The following is an 18,561-nucleotide window of genomic DNA, read 5'->3' as shown; positions in this document are numbered from 1 at the left end:
GTCGGCGAAAGACTGGTTGTTGCTTTGCTGTTCTGAACAGCTGCATGTCTCCCTGCCCCTGCACAATTTCCAGTCACTTTTCCAAACCATAACCAGGAGTACCTCATCAGGCAGAAGAATAATGAAAAAAGCAAAAGCTATTGACGCAAAAGTGATACACTGTATTGACAAACTAATTTACAGATTTTATGTGCTTTTCAAACCTATATCCCAAGTCCTCCACATATGTAGTGGTTCTTTTCCACAGGTGTGTTTGGAAATGGGAATGTACGGATTTCAGAACAGCTGACTTTTGCCGGCCCCAGAGCTATCATGCTTGCACAAAAGCCCACAGTTGATGGACTACACCTGTGCGACAGTCCTGATGCAGCTTCCCATGACTTGGATGTTTGTAACTTGGGGACCCAGTATAGGTTCCCTGTCAGGGATTTTAGCTATCAGTTATGTTACAAGAACAGTAGGACACCAAAAGTTTAATTCCTTCCAGTTTATTCCAGAGTAGCTGAATTTGTTCAGCAGTTTTGTTGTTGTAAAAGGCATGGTATTCTGTTTGACTCTGTTGAATGTAAAAGGAACTGCTCCCTCCAGGCTTTGTTCTGATTTTAATCAGAGATGTTTGGAGAAGTTATGCAGGTTGAGCCTCATTATTCGCATGGGTTCCATTCCAAGCACTCATGTGGATGGCGGAAAAACTATAGCAAATCAATTTAAAAAACAAAGTTTCTTTGTTCCTGTGATTTAAAAACAGCCTTGCTGACCTTTGCAATGTAAGTTAAGAGTCATTAAGAAGACAATCCATCAATCAGTCATCCTCAGTTCCTCCCTTCACCAATGCAAAATGATCACTTTTCTTTCACTTGCTCGGGGAGGGGAGGGGTCCACTGGAGAGAGAAGGATTGATGGATTGTCAGCCAGCTGCCCTCTCTCTCTCTCTCTCATTAAGGAGGATATTGTTAAAGGGCTGTTCAGTTTTTTAAACTGATTTTATTATTAACTTATTATTATTAACTTTATTTCTACCCTGCCTTTCTCCCTGGAGGGACTCAAAGGGGATTTTAAAGGGATGCATTTTTCCCCTTCTCCAGGGATCATATTCCTTCTCATTTGCAGTGGCCATTTGTGTTGAGTCAAATCCATGTATAAAAAATCAGTGTATAAATAGGCTGGACCTGTATGTTTTTTTCTTAATAATTGGTACAAATGATGCTGTGTGCATGTATTTGGTTATGAAACTGAACCAGTTCATCTACTCTGGCATAAGTCGGATGAGATTAAATTTGATCACTATATTGTTCTCATATTTTAATTTTTTTGAGTAATTTCCCCTGAGAGAGTAAATTTATATGAATGGTTTCAAAACACTCAGTGTTGGAGCACTGTGGAAACTCATCAGTACTTGGAAGGAAAAACCATTGTGCAAGCCAGGGAAGAACGCATAAGAATTCAACAGATTGGAAATGGCATTGAGAAATCTTAAAATTGGGTCATTTATTATGGACGATACTTAATGGCAGCAAAACCAACCGTATCTTAAAGACGGACTTGTGAGATATCTTTTGTGTGCAAAGTGTTATTCTTCATAACATTTGGATGCATTAAGTTTTCGTTGTGTGTGCTGTTTATTGTAAGTTTTTTTTTGTATGAATGCAATAAGTACAATACAATACTCAATGCAAGAAGTGAAAAAAAATCATCGCAAAACCAAAGGAGTGCAAACTAAGAGTGGTTGCAAGTTGAGAGTCAAACAAAATTGGTGGACCACTTCCTGGATGAAAGAAATTTGTCCATTACCCCAAAACATGCCTGCTGGAACCGAGAAGTATTATCTATTTTCTGCATTCATCAATTGACAGTACATCACTCCTGCACCCCCCTGACTTTGCATTTATCGTATTTTTCCTGTCATGCCCCGATAGTGTTCATTTCTTGCCTCTACTTTGTCTTTTTCCAAATACCTCTCCCCCTCCCCATTATAAAATTCTACACAGTGACAGATCAAGTTAGGGAAAGAATGTGCATTGTGAATTTATATGGATTCATGCACTTTACAGTAACTATACCATAAACTCATGTTGAGGGCAGAATTTGAATTTTCTTGGTTGAAAAATCTCTTTCTTGGTGCAGACTTCCTTTACTTTAAGGCAGAATATTGAAAAAGCATCTGTCATGGCACCTTTTTGTCAAATGTCATCTTCACTCTAAAAATCTTTATATTCATATTGACTGTTGAACTTTGTGTACTGGGTTCAGGGTATACAGCTTTATTTACCAAGATTGTGTAGGATTTGCTGACAGGGCTCTACAAAACAGGCCAATCAAATGGGTTCTTCTAATCTAATAAGAAAGGACAGAATTGTCTGGAATTTCGGCTGTACTTAAGATGAGAGTGCAGTGTACTTAATTTACCATTCCTGAAGATATCACTAAGTTGTGATGTCTAAGCTTTAGTGCTTGACAAAGCACCAACCTTGTGCTTGAACTGGGGTGGTTAGGCTAGCCTCAATTATGACTGCCTGAAAAGTGAGTCAGTATAGTGTAGTGGTTAGTGATGGGTTTGGACTGGAGAAACCTTTGCTCAGATATCTGCTTGGCCGCAAAGCTGATCACCAGGCAGTCTTTTGCTCTCTAATCTTTCAGTTGCAATCCTGTACATATTTGTTTGGGAATAAATCCCATTGAACTTGGTAGCTCTTAGTTCTGAATAGACTTACAAAGGATTGGTGGTTCTGAGGATGAAATGGAGAACTGCTTATGCTGCCTTGATCTTCTTGAAGGATAGGTAGAATAAAATGTAAGAACAGAGTGAATGCATGTACTGGCAGCTCTTTATGTGGGGGTTATATTCTTGCATATCAAAAATGTATACATTAAAAATCAAAGGAACACACAAAAATCCAGCTGAACATACAGGGGCTCCGGGAATTTTTACTGCATTATTTCAAAAAATTAGCACAAATTAGGTTTCAATATTAATATTTCAATTTCAATATTAATTTTCAAAGTGTGCTATTTCAAAAAATGTGTAAATCAAACCAGTGTAAAATGAGAGTTGCCTGTATAAGTATAGGTTCCTTTGAGAAGTTATGATGAACACAAACGTTGAGTCAATGCACACATTATCTGAAGAGTTCTCCTCAGTATGCTGACTGGGAATTTACTTTTTGATTGTAAGCTTTTATCTTATCAACACCTCTGTAGCTGCTCCTTTCCTGGCCTTTGGACAGGAAATGGTCAACACAAGTTAATATAATACTTCAGCCTTTTGAGCAAAAGGTCTCAGGGTGATTTTTGTGTTGGTTTTCTCATGAGGTTTTCTCTGTATCTTTGCCTGGTCAGAAAGAAATCTCTCTTAGATTATGAACTTGATAGCTCCCTCCCTCTTCATGCCTTTTCCTTTGAACTTAAGAGTCTTGAAGTTGGGAAGTGAACAATTGGGATTTCGGAGACCACCTGGAGTGCCTTTAATGGACCAGGTAGTTATCAGATTGTTTAGGGAAAATGAACAGGATGCCCTTGACTGAAAAGATCTCATGCTGTTGAGAGGCTGGAGAAGGAAGATGGTTTTGGTCTGCTACACGTCCTTGGCTTATTGACAAAAGCTCCCTGTGTGCTTTTCCCCTATTGCCAAATCCTCAGATTCTTTCATCTTTGTGAGCTGCTTGGTTCATAATATAGAAAAGCAGAGCCCCAAATTACCTCTGTTATCTTACTGAAATGAGCCAGGCCCTGGGTTTGAGGGCCATATGCACACTTTCCTTCCCCCCACTCCCAGCTTTGGGAACTATGTTTTTGCTTGTCAGTTGCCCTGCCCTGGGGACCTGAGACAGGTTCTCTTATCGTAGCTGTAATTAGGGCTTATCGATTCTGTGTCAGATACAAATCCTATAACAGATTAGTTTATCTTAACACACAGGAAACTGTGGCAAAAAAACAAACAAAATGGGGACACTGGTAAGACAAATATTGGGTAAATGTTAAATCTCCCTGAACTCTTAAAAAACTAAAAGGGTATTTTTGCTTGAATGCTCACCTTTAAAAGAAAAGTAGACTCTCACATTTATTCCACTTTTCCCTTAAGGCTGTATACTACATATGTACTTCCCTGAAAGTTACTAACTTACTTCTGAGTAAATCTGTACAGCATTTTTCTGGCATACATAGGAATGTCCGTGGTATTCCTATTTTGTCATTGCAGCAACCTGTGAGGTTAGGTGATGATGTGGAATAATATTAGATCAGACACTAGGTTCCATGCCTAAAGAGACTGAACAGAACAAAGTTCATATTCCTTAGTCCACTCCTCTATCTGTACACCGCATTGGCGTTCAACTCAGTTTCACTATTTTGTAGGTATTGGCAAGGAAATTCAGCTCAGCCCTAGTACAAATACAGCACATACCATAACTGATATGCTTGTGTTCTGGTTTATCCATGTGCTGCTAGCATGGAGAACAAAGATTTGTAGTGGTGGTGTACATGGTTAGTTCTAGAGTCCTGGTTCTTGCCTTTCAAAAGTTCCATACAGTTTGGGACTAAGAAATCTGAAGAGTCACTTTTACCAATGAGCACCAATCCCTGCAATGAAGACTGTGTACCTCTGTGTCGATGAGCACACATGAGAGGGCAGTTTTTGTAGCAGTACCAAGTGCTGGTACTCTCTGCCCTAGGAGATGTGCTTGTCTCTATCTCTGTTTGCTTTCAGCTGCCAGCTCAAAAATCTGCTGTTTAGGCTAATAGTTGTTTGTTAGTGGTTTATTCAGCTACTTTTTTTCATTGTTGCAGCTTTTCTTATATGGTGTTTATATAGTCTCATTGGTTTTTTTTTTTAAACTGATGGCTGTTTATTGTCTGTCCTTGGTGCCTTGAAAGGTAGAATAAATATTTTAATAATAATATTGTGCTGGAGAATCAAGAGATTTTTTAGGAAGGAGGTGGGAGATGGCTTCAGGTTTCTTTCAGTGAACTTCTTAGGTGGCTAGGGATTAGTGAGATTAGTGACAGCCCAATCCTAATCTGCTCTGGAGCAGGCAGGCCAGCAGGTCTGCCCCGTATCCATAGCAAGGTTGGGGCCAAAAGTGGCTGGGCTGGGACAAGAGGAATCGTTTCTCCTTACCTCAGGTAAAGCCACAGCAGCCCCAATGGGGTTACTCAGATCTGCACTACCTCAAGAGGTGGCGCAGATCTGAGCAGCATGTAGCTGCCCCGGCTGTCCAGGAACAGGAATAAGATCTAGCATAAATGCTGGATCCTGGCCCTGCCTCCTGCTCAATCCCCACCTGCCCACGGGCCTGCCCGCCACCCTCCCCCTCCCCTGAAAACCTTCCCATGCCCATGCAGACCCCCACACCCTTTGCAAACTTACTCCTTCCTGTTGGCAAGGAGGCCGGATTGGGCCTCTGTGGGCTGGTGCAGCTCTGTGCGCTGGCCTGGATGACTCAGGAGGAGGCTCAAATGAGCTTTACAGCACATTTGTGACACTCCCAGGCTGGCATAAGGGACTTACGCTGGCCCAGCACAATCTCAGGATTGCACTCTGAGTTGTACAAGTATTCAAAATAAAATTTTTTAGAAAGTTTGTGGAATGCAAATAACGAGAATTAAAATGTATATTATAAAATGGAACCACAAAGCAAAAAAAAAAGTAAAGGAGGAGGAGTGGCATCTTTACTTATTTGAAATTAAACAAATCCTATTGATGAGCACAAAATGCATGTACATATAACATATGCACAATACAGAGTGAAGGAAGAACTTCTTTTAAAAAAACCCCAAAATATTATTAAACAAAAACTCTGCTTGGAAACAAAAGTATACCATTAAAGCATTATGGAGAGAAATATTATTATTAATTAATAGGGAGCCAGGATGCAGGTCTCTTGCTATCTTGTGTGCTCCCTGGGGCATTTGGTGGGCCACTGTGAGATACGGGAGGCTGGACTAGATGGGCCAATGGTCTGATCTAGCAGGGCTGTTCTTATGTTTTTATGTAATATTCTGCCTTTCCCATGCTGAAGCCCAAAGCGACTTGCAACGCCCCATAATAAAGTATAACATAATATCATAGGTAAGAAGAAAAAACATCAAACAAAGCATTAAAAACTTTAATTTTAACATTAGACAGCGAAACATAAACATAGCAAGACCTAACACATATAGAGCCATTGGGGGAACGAATAAGTTCAGGGAAGTAGTCAAGTCACAGCAGTACTTCAGAGGTACAAAGGGCCAATATCTACTCAGCAACCAAATGCCAAATGAAACGGGTATGTTTTGAACCCTCATCAAAAAGCTATGAGGAAGGGAGTAATTCTCAATTCCCCTGGAAGGAAATTCCATAGTTGTGGCCTCACTACACAGAAGGCTTGCCCCCATGCTGCCACCTCTCTCACTTGGGACACAGAGGGCACTTGTAGAAGAGCTCCTCAGATGACCTGAGGACATCTGAGTATGGATTGCGTCTGGCAGAGTCATATTATCTAGCCCAGTAAGTAAGCACACTTTGGATTGCGCCCTTACTTACTGTAGATACTATAGGCTTTGCCTATAGTATGTGAAATTTTTGCCAAGGAATCAAGCTAAAATTACCACTTCGCCTTATCTCCGGGTCAATCAGAAGGCAAAGCCTTTCAACTCTGAACAGTTTTGCTTCTCAAGTGGCAGACAGGCAGAAGCCAAGTTTCTCAAGCAGCAGGCAGGCACAGTTCCTTAGAAGCAATTTGTTAACCTTTTATTTTCCTTCCTTCTGCTGCAGCCTGGTTCTGCTTTGCAAATGCTTGCAAAGCAGGTCTGTTTTTTGAAACACCAGGATGGGAATCCTCCTTTCCATTTGAAGCAGGCTACAATTCAGTGCACCCTTACTTAAAAATAACACCCATAGAAAGCAGTGGGTCTACTTCTGAGTAAAAAGGGTTTCAAATATATGCAGCTGCATCTCTCTGGTGTGAATTGAATTGCACACTCCCAGTTAAGTGTTATGGGTTGTATGTTGTACGTAGAGCTTCTGGCTTAACACACCAGACATCTTAAAGGTGCATTTGATTCATGGTTCTCCTGCAGTGGTTCCCAAACTTTTTCACTTGCATATCCCTCGGCAGCCCGTTTCCATAAATTGTACTCTTCATATTAGCAAAATGTTTGTAATAATACAAGCTTGCATCTTCTCTGTATGAAAGCCCAGACTTCATGTATTTATCACAGTGTTTTCTCTTTTTATCTGTTTGAAGTACAGAAGACTCTGCCTTTGCACTGTTTTGCACCAGAAGTGTGCTGAGAAATTCTGGGTGATTGATCACTTTCCATATTATGTTTCAGCTTTTTTACTGTGCTGGTTTTCAATCACTGGTTCATACATGAATTGATGACCAAAAACTAGCTATTGGTGGGGCTTTCACAGATGTCTTGCTAGATGTCTTGCAAGGCATTCTGGAGCATGACCTGCCTTTTTCTACCATTATTCCATTCTTTTTCAAGTACCTCTAAAGGTCCTGTTGAGTGGTCGCTGGGAGTACAGTGGTTGGGAACAACTGTTTTACTGGTATGTTGTTTACAGTGCACTTACTCTGATAGTGCTTACAGAAAGGTGATGAAGACCAGAATTTAAAAAGAATAAAAATGTATCTTATGATGTTTTACTATATTTTTAATAAATTAGAGACTACAGTTCTTAGGTAACAATTAGTGGTGGGTTATTTTTCAGGATCTGGCCTCGAATAAAATCAGACAAAACTATAGACACCCCCCTAAGTTTAACCCCTGACTTATCTGAGGGTCACAGAAAATTCCATGATTGTTGACTCAAAACCTGCCCTCGACTTATCTGTGGGATCGACTTATGGGCGAGTATCTGTGGTGCATAGTGGCTTGCTAAAAGTACAGGTCTGTAACATTTCCCCAAATGCAGTCACAAACCATGGGAGCATGAAGTCTAATATATTAAAAATAAAATATTGAAATGAATGGGGACCCACCTGAAATTGGCTCATGAGCCACCTAGTACGTCCTGACCCACAGTTTGAGAAACACTGGTCTAGCCTCTAACAACATGAGCTGCTGCATTGCAGTTTCCGAACTGTTTTAGAGGGTAGCCCCATATGTGCATTGTATGGAATATTTTTTGGATCAGTTCAAGAACTAAATGTGCTTCCTGCCTGTCCTCAAGTAGTTACACTGGATTTCGAACGTTGTCATGTTGCAAAAGAAGAGAAGGGAGAGGAAAATCCTACCTTTGAATGGCAAAGATTTTCAGTCTATGGAATGAATGGTCTGAGCAATGCATCGTCCTGACAATTTAGAGCATGAACAAAATGGATGCGATAAGCGCAGAAGTCAGGAGCTGAAAGCTGTAGGTCAGCACAGTTTGCTCTTAAGAAAATAAATTCATCTATTTCTGTATCTTCGCTGTCAGCCAAATTGGCAGTTTTGCATTGGTTTCCCAGAACTGTGCACTTCTCCTGGCATAGGCTTCTAATTAGGGGGAATTTTTGGAAGCTTTTTATAATGGCAATGAGAGCAGGATGTGAAATATGATCCTTGCATCCCTTGGGTACGTTCCTTTTCCTGCTAAAATAATGTCTTGTGTATGTGTATCTGTGTGCAATTCTATATGATGTCATAGGGTACATTTCCCACCCCTCCCTTGCATTGGATGCAGCATTCTCTTATAGAACCTGATAGCATCTTGGGTTTGAGTTCACTTAATGCGCATGTTTTCTTGTACGTTAATGGAAACCTCAGCTTCTTTGGGTAACATTAACAACAGCAACCCCAACCTACTGTTGAGTAATGGCCTTAGTGCGTGTTCTCTTTAGATGCACCTCTGAGAGTTCTAGAATGTGTTAGTATTCACATTCTGGGGCATTTGGTGGGCTGCTGTGAGATACAGGAAGCTGGACTAGATGGGCCTATGGCCTGATCCAGTGGGGCTGTTCTTATGTTCTTATATTTTCTGTAACTGTGTCCTGACTGTGGAGTCCCCCTGTCAGTGGAGATCCACCTGGTTTTCTCCTGAATGACCTTCTGGTGATTTTATTTTTTTACTTTCTTGTTAAGCAGGCATTTGACCTCCTGGGTTTGTGACTATTACTAAGCTGTTGGTGTGTTTCAGTAATGACATCTTTCTTCCATGGGTCTCATGTTAGAAAGTGTAGTGAGTGACCTTGAGCATTTTTGTGAAAGTGAAAAAGTGGGCTAGAAGTTGCCACTGATAATGACCTTGGTCAGGTCAGTCTTCCAGGATCATGCCTTTGTTTTGAATTGCAAATCCCTTGACCGTTTCAAGTCACATGCTTCACAGTCTTGTGGTCCAATCCTAAATGGAATTTATGCTACCAGAATGAGTATTCATAAACAGGACATGCCATTCAGTGCAGCCTGGGCACACAGCAAGTAACTGGGTCTTGCTGTGGTGGGAGGTGGTGGGAGGGAGTGGGGTGGTGGTGGGAGGGAGGTGTTGGTGGGAGGGAGGCAGGGAGAGGGAGGATTATAGTAGAGATAGGGCTGGGAGGATGGTGGATTGAGACCAGGAAGGGGGGTGGTAGCACTATCACCACCAATATCCTATCCCCCTTCCTTATCTTGATCCCCCAACTCTGGTCCACTCAGACTTGCACCAGCTAATAGATGGTGCAGGTCCAAGTAGACCCAAAGGGATGGCAAGGGCTTTCCACAGAGCAAGGGAACAAATGTTCCCTTACCCAAGGAGACCTTTGGAGCCTATAACTATTCTGCAGGGTACATACACAACCCTAAGAAGAATATCAGAACTATGCATAACATTTTTCTGCTCCAGTTGAGGCTCCAGCTAGTTCTCTGTCCTTCCTGGGAACCAGAAAAGGCTGCAAGTGTTCTTCTGTGATGGGTTGGTGTTTTCTGGAACACAGTTTCTCAGGAAGCATCCGCTAGACCAGTGTTTCTCAAACTGTGGGTCAGGACCCACCAGGTGGGTCGCAAGCCAATTTCAGGTGGGTCCCCATTCATTTCAATAGTTTATTTTTAATATATTAAACTTGATGCTACCATGGTATATGACTGCATTTGGGGACATGTTACAGACCTGTACTTTTAACAAGCTACTATGTACTGTATATGCTTTTAACAATGATAGTAAATGGGACTTACTCCTGGTAGGGTTGCAGCCTAGGATTGTTAAAAAAATTTCTGCTTGATGATGTCACCTCCAGTCACGACATCACTTCTGGTGGGTCCCCACAGATTCTCATTCTAAAAAGTGGGTCTTAGTGCTAAACATGTGAGAACCACTGCTCTAGACTGTCTGCGGCTGAACTGGTTGACGGAGGGGAAGAAGATGTTCCCAGCCGCGGTTGTTCCTTCGGTAAGTGACTCATTTGCCACAAACAAAAGCTGCCATTTTGTAGCAGCAAGAGAAGATGGCTGCAGTGATTTGTGGTAAACAATTTTGCCGCAGCCAGGGAGAAGCCACAACCAGCAGACTAGACTTGTGTGCTTTGGGTTTCCAGCTTTTTCAAAAAGAGGCTCTTGTGAACCCTCTCCGTGACCTCCCTTGCCCTAGGTTTCCAACATAGCCATCTATAAATATTGATTTAAATGCGGCTCCCTAATCACCTCCCTGAGGAATGTGCAGCCCTAGTATAGATAACAAGGACATGACAAAAATGTAAACTTTGTTGCCTGGTTCAGCTGCGAAAAATGATTGCTGGTTTGCTCCTCTGTACTTTGCATTGTGTGTGGTTGCTCATTGTCCCCTCAGCTCATCATTTTCATCTTTCGCTCTGTACTAGCATTTAAAAGCTGCATGAGTAAGGGCTGAGGTAAAAATTGCCTCAAACTTTCATCAGCATCCCGTCATCGTGTGCTGTTCTCGACTGGGCCATGACAAATTCTGCGTTCCCCAGAGTTAACTTATTGAGTGGTGATTGTATGGGGGCAGCACCACCAAATGATCGTTGTAATTTGTGTATCTTATTTAGTCATTTTTTCCTGACTAATCCCAAGTGCTCGTGAATAGCTGTGTAGATTCCACAGTCCGACTTCACAAGCATGGAACTTGGAACAAAACACCAAAGTGAAAGAGACAAGCCTTTAAAAATGTGGGCTGAGATTCACTGGTGGTGTTTGAGCTCTGTGGCTCAGGCACTCATTTTAACACATGGTTCAAGAACTGGCTCATGCTCTTTGAACTGGTTTGGAACTGGGTTAGATATGTTGCGGGCAGAATAACGTCAAAGGCCTTTGCTTGCAGTACAGCTCTCTGAAAAGGAGTATACTTTATTTTCCCCTCAAGTTTAAAAAGAAGTTTAGAGTTGTGTTTTTAATTGGAAAACATTTTGACAAACAGAATGCCCACCACAGGATAGAAAGCAGGAGTTTAAAGCATCAATCACATAATTGGAAGCTGAGTACCAGATGAGTGAACCTCTGGTATTGAGCCAGTTACCCCTTTTTGCATTTTGGTTCACGGCAATAGAAGCCCTATTCAGACGAAGCTGTAATAATGGACATAATCTGTGCCACAGTGGTTCTCAACCACAGTTTGAGACCCACTGGTGGGTCGTGACCTGATTTCTGGTGGGTTGTTTAGCACTGCAAAGCTCCCAATGAAGACACTGGTGATGGAAACTGATTGCCTCAAGCCCTGAGGCTATTCTCAAAAATGTGATAGCTGCTAATTACACTGTAAAGAGCTCAGCTCCTGCAGTTTGCAAGGTAGCTGATAATTGCTCTGCAAAAGAGCTCAGCTTCAAAAGAGAGAATTTAGAACTTGTAAGTAAATAAATATTTCTTTCTAAATATGCTTTTTAAAAAAGTCTCGTAAACTTAGGCTACAATCCTATCCACACTTTCATGGGAGTAAGCCCCATTGACTGTAATGGGACTTACTTCTGAGTAGACATGCATAGGATTGGGCTCCTTGGTGATCCTGGTAGAGGGTTGCTTTAAAAAGTGGGTCCTGCTGCTAAAAAGTTTGGGAACCACTGATCTATGGGATTCCAGCATTTCAGATTATGTGGATATTCTGCCCCTGGGGAGAGCATTTGCCTCTTCTGTTAGTGTTCTCCACTGGAGAAAGGGGGGAATCTATAAGTTCATGGGAATGTGGTTTGCCAGCACACTCTTGTTAATGCTGTAACTGTGGTCACTGTCCACAATTCTCACTAGGTTTCTTTACAGCTCAACTTCAAAACTGAGCTGCAGAAGAACTTTTGAGTTGTAGCGTTTATTTTGCATTGGAGACAAGCATTACGGACTTCCACCTCCAATTTCTGAACTGTGTTTGGATGATGTTTGGTTGCATCGCAGTTTCTGATTGTTAATCCCGTTGCCTAGTTTGTAAGTCAGCCTGTGTTTGCTGTGTACTGTTAAGCTGCTAGAAGTGGATTAGATGGTGCAAAGTGATGAGAGTCGAATTACACCCTAAGCGTGTGGTGAAGCAGATCTCCACTGTGCTCATGCTGCCTGTGTAGGCAAGCACTTTAAAGTGTAAACAGTAACACCGGATTATTTATTTGTTTTGAGCAATTTCTCTTTCAGTTCCTAACTGAGCGAGGCCCTTGTTTAAGCATACCATACTGGGGCCATTTAACTTAAATATGCTGGAAGCATATCCATTGCAATCTGTTACAAACACCAGTGTAATGGAGATTTATTTCTCTCTTGCCTTGTCTTGTCTATTCTTCAGTGAGTCGTAGATCATACTGCTTGAAGGATCATGTATTGTAATTGCATGCTATTATTCATGGGTGGGAGAAAACATTAAAGAACCTGGTTTTATAAGCTTACCTTCCCCCATCGGCAATAAACATTACAGAAAGTGATGTAATTTTTAAATGACAAAGGTTGCCTGCTGACTCTCTGATGGGAAGTGTGGACTCCAGCTGCCACGCACAAATTCTCAGCCAAAAGGCGCTAGACTGTAAAGAGAAAACCAGGTGTCAAAAAAACTTGATCCTCACCTTTGAAAATGTTGTTGGCGCCTAGGAATTTCAAAACACTCTTGCATACCTGATCATAAATGGGATAAGCATCAGTGGTTTTTCTGAAGAAAACAGCTCCATTGCAAGCTACACCCTCCCATCCTTTCTTCACTTCGCACTGCCCCCTTCTTGCTTGCCCTTCTTCCCTCCATTATAACTGTACCATCCCAGGTGCCTGTCCTGGCCTCTTGCAGTTTGCATGGAGAAGCAGCTGGGACAGCTCTTAGGTGACAGCCAAACAATCCTGGTTCAACTGAGGGTTTTCTCCCGTTCTCTTCCGACTTAAAAAGACTGCTTTGAGGTAAGGGGACACATGCTCTGGCTGCACTTTAGCAAAGCTTTTCCTTTACAGCAGGGGTTTGCAAACTTTTTGGCCAGAGGGCTGCATCAGATACCTGGCACTGTGTTGAGGGCTGGAAAAAAAATTTAAATATAAAATTTATATAAATAAATTAGAGATGGAACTTAGATGAGTGAATAAATGAATGAATGGGCTCATTCATTCAACCTCTCTGGCCGTTAGAACACCCTCCAGACACATCTGGAGCATAGTTCCTGTCATGTTTGGCCAAGTGGGCCAGAGGCTTTAAGGCGATAGGCTTGCCACGGGCCACATCTGGCCCCCGGGCTGGGCTTTGGAGACCCCTGCTTTACGGTGTCAAAGGAAACTGTCTTTTACTGTGCCAGACCATCTATCTAAATATTAGTGATACCAAATGGCTGCAGCTCTCCAGCATTTCTGGTCCTGGTCTTTACATGGAGATGATGGCGATTGAACCTGGGGCATTCTACAGGCAAAGCAGGTGCGCTGCCACTGAGCTATGATCCCTCCTCTAAACTACACTGAAGGTAGTAGTTTATCCAGACTGACCTGCTGGTAGGTTAGTCAGCACCATGGTTTGCAGAGCAGATGATGGCTGTACCTTTGATCTTGCACACATGCCAAAGGTATTGTTGGTGGATAGACTGGGTGGGAAGGACTTCTGCATGAGACCTTGGAGAGTCACTGTCAGTTAGAGAAGGCAATGCTAGGTTAGATGGTTCAGACTTGATCTATGATTGCATCGTATGCCAGTCCTCATGGTTGTGTGAATTGGTTATGAGTGCGATTCAGTGATATTGTGATAGACTTCTTTTCAAGTACCTTTGAGTGACTCGTGCGCACTTCGTACATTTTAAAAAAACTATTAAATTGGGAAAAATTAGGATGAATCATTTCTTGACATGGGTTGAGGTCTTGCTGATTTTTGGAGAAACCCCGTATGATCCAAATGTACCATGTGAAAATACTGTAAGCTGCAATCCTGTACACATATACCTGGGGGTAAGAGCCCAATCCTATCCAGCAATGGTGTGCTGGTTTCAGGGCCCCCAGTGCAGCATCAGCTGCATCCAGTGTTCTGTTGGGGTACCAGACCAGTTGGGAGAGGCAAAAACAGAAATATGTACCTTACCTCCTGGCTGCCACATGATTCCCAACGGGACTCCTCAGATCTACTCCAGCTGTTTTGCTCCACCTCTTTGCTGGCAGAACCTGACCAGCAGCTGAACTGTGCTGTGCAGTCAGAAGCACAGTTTCCGTTTTGCTGCATTGTTGAAAATGAATGCAGCCAAATGGGAATTTCTTATTCCAGAGAGACTGACAAATAATTTTTATTAAGTCATTGTTCTTAAAAATAGCATGTTTCTCCAGTCCTCAGCTGACTTTTGAAAACTAACAGTTGACTCAGCTAATGGCAAGGAAATATTTTGGTTGAGAAGTGCCAACCACAAATCATCAGCTCTGCTGGTGGAGAGGTAGAAGAAAATACCAGTTGTTCATAGAGACCAAGTATATCTGCTGTAGTACCATCTTGAGATGATCAACGCAAATGTGATAATGGCAAGTCTGTGTTGTTTTAATGAGAACCAGTCACTGGTTTTTGAATTGTTTAGAAAAAGGACTTGTGGGACTCGTTGCATGTGAAGTGTGCTCTCCAAGATCAGCCTGTCACGTTTCTGGCTAAAAGAATCTCTGGAGGCAAGGCTGGGAAGGACCCATCCCTGAGACGCCAAGAGCCGTGGCCAGGCACAGTAGACCATAGTGGACTCAATGAAACTACATCCAAGAGATTGAGGCAGCTTCTTATGTTCCCTATTAAAATCTCTTCCCTCTGGAGAAAATGATAAATCAACATCGATGCCAACAAATATACTGAATCCACCACAGAGTTTCAGACATGACAAATGACTGTGTTCTCCTTGCTGGAACCGTTGCAGTTTCAGTGAAACGACAAAAGGAAGAACTTCCATTGAAAGAGAGGGGCTTGGGAAGTGCTCAGCACCTTTTAAGGAAAATTAGAGGACTCTTTAGGCAATGTCTGTGTTCCCCTTCATGGCAGAGGTCAGAAGGCTCTCGCTTTCATCTGCTGCTGCCCTTGTGGCTACTCTTTTGTCAATCCAGGATGGCGTAGTGGTTAAGGAGATGGATGTAGACCTGGAAGATGCAGGTTAAAATCCTTCCTTGGCCATGAAGCTTCCTTGGGCCGGTCACTCACTCTCAACCTCATCTACCTCACAGGGTTGTTGTGAGGACCAAAGGAGGGGAGGAACCATGTACACCACTCTGAACTCCTTGGAAGACGGGGAGTATAAAAATGTAGAAAATATATAAATAAAATCTATTTGCTCATTTTTCCCCTCTCACTATCTCTTGTTTGAACTGCTAGTGCAATTAATATGCCAAGCCGGTAGCCAATTGTAAGTCTATCATCTCGCCCTGCTGATGTACTTTGGTGTTTTTTGAGTTGGCGTTTATCTTTCTGATTCTTTTTCCAGTTCAAGTTTTTGTTTTCTGCTTTAAACCAGCAGACGTGACAAAAGAACAAAATACTTTCGATGAAAATGTTTGCTACTTTCTAAAACATTAATTATTTCCAGTGTGGCATCAGCCTGTCTCAAATTAGCACTGATTTTCTCTGCAGCTGCTTTGCACATCAGTACTTGAAGTCTCTTTGACAATAATGAACAGATTTTGTCAGTTATTTCTGCCATCTTCTCTCAAGTCTTTCAGCCAGAAGCTGACTCCTTGGGGCTGTATAAAGATGACAGTACAATACGGCTAAAGTAGAGAGAGGACTGTAATCTGTCCCATAACATTGCTTCTTTTAGTGCTGATTAGTTACAGCACACTTTCTCCCGGGATGATTGACAGTTATTCTAGCCAATGGGACTGTGCCTTCTGGGTTAATCAATTCCCATTTCCTGCCTGTTAGATTAATGAACTATTCTACAGTGCCGTTTTAAAAATTTGGCTTTTCAAGCCTTTGCAGCACCGCTCTTTCCAGAATGGGTTGTCCTCATAATGAGAGGTATTACTGTATAAAATCCTCCACAGCTCTGTATCCACAAATGCTGGTCCCCTGGTGTTTTCATATATTTCCCAACAATATAACATAACATTATTTGAACATTGGCACTCTTTTTCTTTTCTGTTCTTAGAGCCGGTCTTTGTGAAGGATGATGCCCTTTCCTGCTTGAGGTGACCAGTTCTTTGCAGTCAATTGTAAAAGAATGTGGATTAACCAACTTCTCTACTGTCTCTTGGCAGTAGCACATCTGTATTTGCCGAACTTGGTCCATAGCCAAGACACAGGTTAGTGCAAAGTGATATCTCTTACTATCTGTTCCTGTAGTTTCTTTGCCCGCTCCCTCTCCCATTTTGTGTCTGCACTACGTGCGGTTCAATGTGTTCTTGTGAACTGGATATGTATATTAGTGCATGAATGTTCAACGATGGTCTTTCCAGAAGCTGCTGCAGACATTTGGAGGCTGGTTAGAAATGAATAAAATAAATGAAACCCCCAAGATTCTCTCCTGCCCTCTCCATCTGCTCTGTCCCACCACCTGTGTGTTTGGCTTCCAGCCTCCACTCTTGCTTGGTTTCCCTCAAATTTTGTCTTCCCACTTCTGGCTTCTTTCTTTCTCATGACTTTTTCTCTTCTGCTTCCCCCTCCTGTCTTCCATGCCTCTTTCTGCAGTCTGTACCTCATGCTTCTTCTCTCTCTCCTCTGGCTCTCTCCTGGCCTTCCAGCTCTTTTCCATGTTCCTTCCTTCCTTTTACTCCCCTCTCGCCTCCATACTTCCCAATCTGCTGTGCTCCTCTCTGATCTCTCTCCAGATTTCTCCTCCATCTTCTCAGTGCCTCGCAATTTCTCTCCCTTCCTCTCTCCACTCCCTTCTATCTTATCCCACCTCTCCCCTTCCCTTTCCCCTCCTACGAGCATGGCCCTGTCTCCTGCTGGCAGTCTTTCAGCGCTCATATATTGTAAATATTTGTTCAGCTCTTCCTTTTATTCGAATACAAAAGGTCTCCAGAACATCTGACACATTTCAAATCCAAATATATATGAAAATTAATGAATACAGCAGCACTCTGGGGAAGGGCTGTAGCTTGGTGGTAGACCAACTGCTTTGCATACAGAAAGTCCCACCTTCCATCCTTGTCATCTCCAGGGAGGCCTGCTCTGAGACCCTGGAGAGCTGCTGCTAGATGAACCATAAGGCTGTTTCCTATGTTCAAGTGCTGTAGCAAAACAGAATCCAGAAATAGCAGAGCAAAGCCCCTCTGAAAAGGCAGAGTCCTTGCTTGCTGCTTCCACGCAAGCAGAGCAAATGTCCCCAGGGAGACAGTTCTGCAGATTTGGTGCCACTGTTGGCCCTGTCCCAGGTGATCCTTCACAGTTTGCCTAGTTGGCTCTGTATGGAAGGATCTCTTCCACCTGTGTTCTCAGGTGTCCAATGTAGCTGCCAGGATTTCTGTGCCCTCGGGCATCAAGGACATCTGAATTCCTGGAGGAAGAGTTCAGTTCAGCTTGGCATGATGAGTGGCTCAGGTCTCCCTGCTGAAAGGCTGGTCTGACTGCATTGCACATATTGCAGTCTTTGTGGAGAGGCTGTGTAATTGCTAGTGACTCATTGTGGTGCCATGGATTATTTTTACAATCTAGTGATGTGGTCAGCTATAAATTAGAGGGAGCCTTTTACTTTCTCTTGGCTTGTTCTTTTGAGCTCCCAACAGTCTCATTAACAAAAATGACATTAACAAAAGCTACAATTTAGAGAACTCTGGCTTCCAGTTCAGACAGAGTACTGGATTTAAAACTTGCACAGGCTTTCCTGGGCACAGATCACAATCTTCTTTATAGCAGACTATCCAAATCAGACCCCTTCCTATTAAGAGCTGTCTTGCTAGATCAGACCAGATGCCCCTCTAGTCTAGTGTTCTCTGTCCAGCCTTGGCTGGCCACTAAGAAGCTCATATGCAGGGCGTGAAGGCAACCTTTTCCATTTTACCCCAGTGCCTGATATTCAGAGAGATGCTGCCCCTGACTATGGATATTAAGGGCCCAAACCTAAAGAGTGCTGGCTCAACTCCAGCATGCACTGTTGCAAACGTGCCGTAAAGCATGTTTGCAGGATCTAGCACCAGTACCAGCCCAGTGCTGGCTGGCCAGAATTTCACTGCTTTGCAGTCGCATGGACCACTGGGCAGGAGAGAGGTAGGTGGTGGTGTGGGAGGGATGTGGGGAAAAGGTGTTCTGGGGTGAGGTGGGCGAAGGCTGGGGAGAGG

General features: G+C 42.8%; 1 protein-coding gene across 1 annotated transcript in view; it reads left to right on the top strand.

Annotated features, from left to right (window-relative positions):
* Nucleotides 1-18,561, top strand: part of LOC136639870 (leukemia inhibitory factor receptor-like) — a 93,610-nt gene that overhangs the window by 21,361 nt on the left and 53,688 nt on the right. The window contains exon 2 of the mRNA XM_066614466.1: nucleotides 16,431-16,584. Within this exon, the coding sequence (XP_066470563.1) occupies nucleotides 16,503-16,584 (82 nt within the window). The 5' untranslated portion in view covers nucleotides 16,431-16,502. The remainder of the gene's footprint in view (nucleotides 1-16,430; nucleotides 16,585-18,561) is intronic.

The sequence above is a fragment of the Tiliqua scincoides genome, chromosome 2 (genome assembly GCF_035046505.1).
Source record: "Tiliqua scincoides isolate rTilSci1 chromosome 2, rTilSci1.hap2, whole genome shotgun sequence".
Taxonomy (NCBI): domain Eukaryota; kingdom Metazoa; phylum Chordata; class Lepidosauria; order Squamata; family Scincidae; genus Tiliqua; species Tiliqua scincoides.
Note: the sequence above shows the minus strand (reverse complement) of the source record. Positions and strands in the feature narration are given on the sequence as shown.